Source organism: Portunus trituberculatus, chromosome 17 (genome assembly GCF_017591435.1).
Source record: "Portunus trituberculatus isolate SZX2019 chromosome 17, ASM1759143v1, whole genome shotgun sequence".
In the NCBI taxonomy this organism is placed as follows: Eukaryota; Metazoa; Arthropoda; class Malacostraca; order Decapoda; family Portunidae; genus Portunus; species Portunus trituberculatus.
The window spans coordinates 19144700-19153440 of NC_059271.1; the positions used below are offsets into that span (position 1 = coordinate 19144700).

The following is an 8741-nucleotide window of genomic DNA, read 5'->3' on the forward strand; positions in this document are numbered from 1 at the left end:
TCCTTCTTGCTGGAAGTTTGCTCACATTCAACCTGTCCCTAAAAAAGGTGACCACTCCAATCCTTCTAACTACCGCCCTATAGCTTTGATTTCCTGCCTTTCTAAAGCCTTTGAGTCTATCCTTAATAGGAAGATAATGAGGCATCTATCAGCTCACAACCTTCTCTCTGATTGCCAGTATGGTTTCCGTAAAGGCAGATCTACTGGTGATCTTCTTACTTTCCTAACTGAATCTTGGTCATCCTCTTTTAGGGACTTCGGTGAAACCTTTGCTGTCGGCCTTGACATATCGAAAGCCTTCGATAGAGTCTGGCACAAATCTTTAATTTCTAAACTACCCTCCTACGGATTCTATCCTTCTCTCTGTACCTTCATCTCCAGTTTCCTTTCCGATCGTTCTATTGCTGCTGTAGTAGACGGTCACTGTTCTTCCCTAAAACTATCAACAGTGGTGTTCCACAGGGTTCTGTCCTATCACCCACTCTCTTTCTATTATTCATCAATGATCTCCTAAATCTGACTCAATGCCCTATCCACTCCTATGCTGATGATACCACCTTGCATTATTCAACAGCGTTCAACAGACGCCCAACCCAACAACAATTAAATGACTCAAGGCGAGATGCTATAGGACGCCTAACTTCTGATCTTTCACTTGTTTCTGATTGGGGCAGAGAAAACCTGGTTTTGTTCAATGCCTCAAAAACTCAATTTCTACAACTATCTACTCGACATAACCTTCCAGACAACTATCCTCTCTTCTTCAATAACACTCAACTTCCCTCTCCTCTACATTAAACACACTCGGTCTATCCTTCACTAAAAATCTAAACTGGAAATTTCACATCTCTACTCTTGCTAAATCAGCTTCCAAGAAGTTAGGTGTCCTGTGGCGTCTTCGTCCATTTTCTCTCCCTCCCAGCTGCTTGCTCTGTACACAGGGCCTTATCCGCCCGTGTATGGAGTATGGCTCTCATGTCTGGGGGATCCACACACAGCTTTACTAAACAAGGTGGAATCTAAAGCTTTTCGTCTTATCAACTCTTCTCCTCTAACTGACTGTCTTGATTCTTTAAGTCACCGCCGCAATGTTGCATCTTTATCTGTCTTCTACCGCTGTTTTCATGCTGTCTGCTCTTCTGAACTTGCTAACTGCATGCCTTCCCCCTCCTGCGGCCTCGCTGCACAAGACTCTCTACTTCTTCTCATCCCTATTCTGTCCATCTTCCTAATGCAAGAGTTAACCAGTATCTTCACTCCTTCATTCCCTACACTGGTAAACTCTGGAACTCTCTACCTGTGTCTGTATTTCCACCTGCCTATGACTTAAACTCTTTCAAAAGAGGAGTGTCAAGACACCTCTTACGTTAACTGGACCCTCCTTTTAGATTTTTTTGTTTTTCTTTCTCCTACTTTCCTCTTAACAGGGCCTGGCAACCAGCGGGATTTTTTTTTCCAACACTTTGTTTTCCCTTGGCCAGTGCCCTTGTAATGTAAAAAAAAAAAAAAAAAAAAAAAAAATATATATATATATATATATATATATATATATATATATATATATATATATATATATATATATATATATATATATATATATATATATATATATATATATATATATATATATATATATATATATATATATATATATATATATATATATATATATATATATATATATATATATATATATATATATATATATATATATATATATATATAATATATATATATATATATATATATATAGATAATATATATATATAAATATATATATATATATATATATATATATATATATATAGAGAGAGAGAGAGATAAAGAGAGAGAGAGAGAGAGAGAGAGAGAGAGAGAGAGAGAGAGAGAGAGAGAGAGAGAGAGAGAGAGAGAGAGAGAGAGAGAAAGAGAGAGAGACTATGTAAGGGTGTATCTCTTTCACACATGACAGAGCTTATATACTGCCTCAGTTGGGTAAGGCACCTAAAATTTCAATCACTCCAAAAATCAGCAAAGTTCTTTAAATTTTCGTTTTTGTTTTTCTACCTGTACTACAATTGATTTTAATTAGGGGAATGCTACATAATGAATAAATGAATCGATCCTTAGATAGGAGAAGTAACAAGTCGATCAGTGAATCAGTCAATCAAACAACAAATACTTAAATAGATGGATAGACACATTGATAGAAACATAAATTGATAAATAAAAAGAAATTAAACACCTGCTCAGTTTGTGGTTCATTTACTATCCCTGACACACATACACATAAACGCACTCACACACACACACACACACACACACACACACACACACACACACACACACACACACACACACAATACACAATACACACCGCGTAGTGTAGTGGTTAGCACGCTCGACTCACACTCGAGAGGATCCGGGTTCGAGTCCCGGAGGCGGCGAGGCAAATGGGCAAGCCTCTTAATGTGTAGCCCCTGTTCACCTTGCAGTAAATAGGTAACTCGAGGGGTTGTGGCCTCGCGTTCCCGGTGTGTGGAGTGTGATGTGGTCTCAGTCCTACCCGTAGATCGGTCTATGAGCTCTGAGCTCGCTCCGTAATGGGGAAGACTGGCTGGGTGACTAGCAGACGACCGAGGTGAATTACACACACACACACACACACACACACACACACACACACACACACACACTAGAATTATAACAATAAATATTAATAATAATAATGACAGTAATAATAATGACAGTAATAACAATGATAATAACAATAATAATAATAATTATTATTATTATTATTATTATGATAATTGTAATACACTATTCCATTTATTTTCATTCATTTATCTATATATTTATTGATTTATTCTAATTGTTCCATCGTCCTTTGTACTGCGTGTTTGTGGTGCATTCTATTATCACGCACTACGGAAACTTGCATTATATTCATCAAGTTTGATGAAAATAGTCGAAACAGTCGGAATTGACATCAGCGGTTTTTTCACATCCGCAAGATAATTCCTCTTGTCTCCTCAGGATATAACACGAGGGTCTTTCTCCGAAATCCGCTGCTATCCCAGTATGTGGCTTCCTCCAGGGTAAAGAGAGAGAGAGAGAGAGAGAGAGAGAGAGAGAGAGAGAGAGAGAGAGAGAGAGAGAGAGAGAGAATAAGATTACCTTATATGTATAGATGATAAAATAGTAACATGAATAAAGGTAAACGTTCACATGTTTATTAGATTGTATGTGATAATGTATGAACACGTTTTAGAACTTCAGTAAATTCGACGTGGTTTACTATACGAAAAATGAATGAAAATGAATGCAGCTGCAACTTGTGGGGAAAAGAAATATTGGTACAAAAATATTGGCTAAGATAAATGTTCGTAGAGAAAATGTTGGTAAGGAAATAAAAAATAAAAAAAAGATTGATTGAGAGAAAAAAATGTTTATAGAGATTTTTCTGAATGCAAAATATTGAAAGATGTGATAGAAAAAAAAATTTCATAGAAAATGTTAGCAGGAAAAAGATGTTGAAAATAATGGTGACAGAGAAAACGATAATAAAGGAAGCAGAATAAAGATAATAATATAGAAAGATAGAATTACTAGAGAGAGAGAGACGGGTTCCTGTTGCATCCGAGGCAATGTGTGAGTCATGATGTTGTATGCACGAGATGTAAAAAGACATGGGTAGGCAGGTGTTGTCGTCACTTGCAAATGGGCGTTGTGGAGGAGTGCACTATAGCATAATAAGTTTACCTGTAAACAGCGAAAGTGTGAGGCAATGCGTGTGTGTTTGAATCTCAGACAGCTGACGCCAAGCTATTGAATTATACAAATTTTTTTATCAATTTTCGCAATTTTTTTTCAAAGTAGTAATATTGGTATTCAGAAAATACCTGTTCTTTTGCTGACACTATTTTCAAAGACCAAATATACATTAGTCGTGTATCTTCGGTTAACAATGCTAAAATTTGTAAATTTGTCATTGGAATTATAGAAACACCTTGATAACCAGTGTCAGTTCAATTAGAGTTCTTTGAAAGTTTTTTTCTTTTTTTTTATATTATGGCCTATCGTGTCTGTAGGTATATACTTGAAGAGTATGGGAAGCCCTGTTCAGCTTCCACCCATTAGTTGCGCAAGCAATTTTTTTTTTTTTAAGTGGTAGCCTACCCATATTAGGGCCCATAACACCATCCAAGTGCATCTTTGGTGTAACCATCTAGAACCTGGGTATCATAGTGATATATAGGTAACTTTAAATCACTCGACAAATGTCAAAGTATCAAGGCTGTATGTGGTGGGTTTCCAACCTACACGTGGGCGTCTGCCCGATCCCACGCTCACCACCTTACCCACTACGCCGCTGCCTCCACTCAAGTAGTGAAGGTACGTCACAAAAGTGTTTCAGAATATGGTCATGTAAGACCTTGGTCTAAATATATTTTTCAAGTGATGAAAACACGAAATCACACTTACGTGCAGAATGAAAATATTTAACGACTGAGGAGAGTGTGTAAACTTTAAACTTACTACAACTACTCAACGTTACATATCTTACTCCATTGCTGCTTTAGTGTCCAACAGCTGACTTTGGCGGCGCTTCAGGTATTGCACAGGCTTTAAAAAGTTAATTATGCAGCGTCTCTCGACCACCTCCAGCAAATTTTCTTCAGAAGCTATTGAATCTTCCCGTCACCTTTTTTACTGCTTTCTGAATCTTAAGGGAAGGCTCCTCTCTTCTATCACCTCTGCCACTGAAGTACTGGAGAAGCAACAGCACGGATTGCGACACTCATCCTTCACTTTCTCCTTAGGTAGGATAAGAAATTAACATATTTGATGTCGACTGTGTGTATTTTGTTTTTCATCAATAATCGAAAGACATGAAATAATTTTGAAAGAATAAAAACCAATGGTTATGGTATCACCAGCCTAAATATTCAAAAAAGGAGAAGAGAAGCTTGTCGAAAGAGCAGCGTGGCGCGAAGTCCCCGCCTGAAGTCCAACACTTTGCCGGGACGAGCTGATCTACGCCTCCTCAACTGCCACCTCCTCCGCCTCCACTGCAGGGGCCAGTGCCAAGTGACCGGGGTAGCCATAGGGGAAGCCGTAGACTCCCGGATATCCGTAGATCGCTCCCAGACCCAGATTGTTGTAAGTGATGGGTGCGACAGGAGCGGCTGGGGCCACGATGGGAGCGTGTAGGCCGTAGGCGCCCAGTGGGAAAGTGTTGGTGTAGAAGGGAGACAGCCTGCCGTCCACGGTAGAGAGGAAGCCGGTATAGGTGGAGTGGGTACCGTCCAGGTCGAAATCGGGGGCGGCCTCCGCGGCACTGGCGGCGGCGTCGAAGGCGGCCTGGAACTCTGCCTTGGCAGCGGCGACTTCAGGAGTGTCCTCAACTGGTTCTGGAGCGCCCTCAGGAATGGTCACTATGGGAACTTCGTCGGCTTCAGCAGCGGCAGCGGCAGCCTTAAACGCCACTTCGAAATCTGCCTTGGCTTGCGCCACTTCCACGGTGTCCTCCACTGGGGCAGGAGCCTCCGCTGGGGCGGGAGCTTCTTCCACAGGGGCGGAAGCCTCCGCAGGAAGGGCGGCAGCGCACGCGGCGCCCACCAGGGTCAGGAGCACCTATAGAGGAGAAGAGAGAGTTACAAGCTACTTAATCTTGAGCGGCCGATAGATGGCATGGTAGTGGAACCACTGGAATCTGTCGTGAATGGCGAGGCGAGGATGTGGCGCTCCCACAGAACTGCAGACTAAATTCATGATGCAGGTGAGAAAATTTATTGAGAAAAAAATTTAAAAGTTATAACAGTTATCTTGAAATACATAAGATGTAGAAAGATGTGTCCAGCATTGTCATTGACGTGAACCAAAAGAACATAAAAAAAAAAAATAATAATAGCCACACTTATGTGTGCCGATTAGTATCATATGCTTAAATGTGTGTGTGTGTGTGTGTGTGTGTGTGTGTGTGTGTGTGTGTGTGTGTGTGTGTCAGTATCTAAATATGGCTTCGCCCTCAGGGTGTGAGTATTGTAAATGTAAGGAAGTGGGAAGTGTAAGGAAAACAACCTAAACAATCAGAGATGTGGACAACTTACGAAGAGCTGCATCTCTCAGGTGAATGTGTGAGCTGAAGTGAAGAGGATCCTCCTTCGCCACCCTTATATACCCGACCCACTCGCCCGTCGCCACGCCGCCACTCTTTTGCCACTCCCACTGCCGGGCAAATAATTTCTGTCGCCAATAAATAGAACCCATTATCCCATAGTGTATCTGTCACACGCTTTTCCAGCCATCACACTTGTCACAGAGGAGTATTCACGTCTTACGCACCATTGTTCAAAGAAAAGACATGTAAAACAGTTGCAATAATGGTGGAATCAGGTCTCGCCGCCTCTGAGTGACCTTGGCAAGAGGGCGTGGCCAACGGTCAGCGTCCGCGACACACCCAAACTTCCAGGGCCCACGGGATGACCACGAACGGGTCTCACCACCCCCTCCAACGCTCCTCTATCCTTGCGCTTCTTCCTCCTTCACCTCCGCCTCTCGTAATATCTCTTCCCGTTCACCCTCCTCCCTAACATTCTAAAATCATATTTCCATTTGCACATCTTATCTATCATCTGTGCGTCATCTTTTCTGTTGTCAGTTGTACCTCCCTTCCCCTTTCCCTACCCTCCCCTTCCCCCTTCCCTTCCCTTCCCTTCCCTCCCTTCCCTTCCCTTCCTTCCTTTCCCTTCCTTCCTCCCTTCCTTTCCTTCCTCCTCCCTCCCTCCCTCCCTCCCTCCCTCCCTCCCTTCCCTTCCTTCCCTTTCCTCCCTCCTTCTTCTCTCCTCTCCTCCCCTCCCCTCCCCTCCCATCCCTATCTCTCACCCTCATCCTGTACCCCCTCACCCCGGTCCCAACTGCTCATGGCAAGGACCGTAACAATACCGCAAACTCTCTCTTTTTTCATCCTTCATTAGCCTTTAATTAAGTATTCATGAAGTGCGCACTCACAGACACAGGGTCTCTCTCTCTCTCTCTCTCTCTCTCTCTCTCTCTCTCTCTCTCTCTCTCTCTCTCTCTCTCTCTCTCTCTCTCTCTCTCCATTTCTTAATTTTTCCTTCATAATCTATAGCTTTTCTCTTCTACCCTTCCTTTCTGCCCTCCTACCATGAATCACTCCGTCCCTGCCTCCCTTCCTTCTTTCCTACTTACTTCCATCCTTCCTTCTTTCTCTCCTGCAGTCCCTTCTTTTCCGTCCCCACCTTCCATATCCTGTTCACAGCTGTCCCTTATGTCTTCTCTTTGTGAGGAAAGATGAATTTGAATGACATCTCTTCTTCCTTTCCTCTGTGTAGATGTAAAGTTCTTCAGAGTCGTGAAACAGAAAACATAAACTTTTCCCTTATACGTATTTATATTTTATTTTATGTTTTTGTATTCATTACCATCTTTTGTTTGACTTTGGAATGCAAACGTTGTTATCTGTAACGATTTTCTTTTTAATGTGAGAAGAAGTTAGCATTTGGAAAGAGTATCCTTGAGTAGTATTCACTGATTGAGATATATATACTATATACTTTATATATACACATATGCTTTATATATATATATATATATATATATATATATATATATATATATATATATATATATATATATATATATATATATATATATATATATATATATATATATATAAGACAGTGGGATGTTTTTATTGTTAAAAGGGCAACTTGTATGTTAACTAAACTCAAGATTACTCTACGTACAACCAGCATATAAATATCTTGCATTGCAAATGCATACTATAGCATAAGCAAACCTCTACCTTTATCATTCAGTTTTCAATGCAGAAATTGAAAAAAATATAAGACAGCATGCTTCATTAAAAATTATTTGTACGTTAAACAAACCTTCAAGCTTACGTTACGCACATCACATAAAGATCTGACTCATGTGTACGATGGAATGAACAAACCTTTATCTTTAGTATTCAGTGATTAACACAGAAGTAAAGCAGAAGTGGAGATGGATGTTTTACTAAGAACAACTTTAATATTAATCAAACTTTCAAGGTTACGCTACGTGCACCCTATCATATAAAGGTGATACTCGTCTGGACAAGTATATTGGCATGACTATCTTGAATAGAACACAGGTAACCGGATAACAAGTGTGCAGATGTGGAGAAAACGGTGGTGAACGGAGCTGTGTAAGGAGGCACGCCCCGCAACCCCGGTCTGAGGGGGCGAGGCTGTGACGCCGCTGCCCGTCAACCTATAGTGTGGCTTCTTCCTCTTCCCGCCTCGCCCCTATTGTCTGTCAAAGCGCGATTTCGTGGAGCGGGTGAGTATATGCTGGGGATCAAAGCAGGAGGCAATGCAGCAGTATTATGTAATGACCAATGAAGTTATGAGTAGTGTACAGCATACTATGTTAATGTTTGTGTGGATGTAGAACATGTTCTTTGTACAACAGAAGGCTTCTCCCCGTCCAACATTCCCTGCAACCTGCGCTGGCATTGAAACAGTTTTGAAAAATATCTCGCAATACTGACAAAAAATACCATGATTTCCTATATATCTTTTTTTTTTTTTTTTTAGTTGAATAAGGGAAAAATGGAAGGTTACTATACCTCCAATATATGATGGAACTTAATCTTGCTTTATTATTTACAGCGCAGTACACAGTACAGTATAAGATGAATGAAACGGAATGTAATGAAGTTTGAATCTGGAATAATACGATTTGATATAGTA

General features: G+C 40.8%; 1 protein-coding gene across 1 annotated transcript; it reads right to left on the reverse strand.

The window, feature by feature from the left end:
* Nucleotides 1-4823: 4823 nt before the first annotated feature.
* On the reverse strand, nt 4824-6241 carry LOC123505058. Its single transcript, XM_045256085.1, has 2 exons — nt 6093-6241; nt 4824-5616 (listed from the first exon to the last, which is right to left on the reverse strand). The coding sequence occupies exons 1-2, from the start codon at nt 6102-6104 to the stop codon at nt 5017-5019; spliced, it is 612 nt and encodes a 203-aa protein (XP_045112020.1). The 5' UTR covers nt 6105-6241; the 3' UTR covers nt 4824-5016.
* Nucleotides 6242-8741: the final 2500 nt, after the last annotated feature.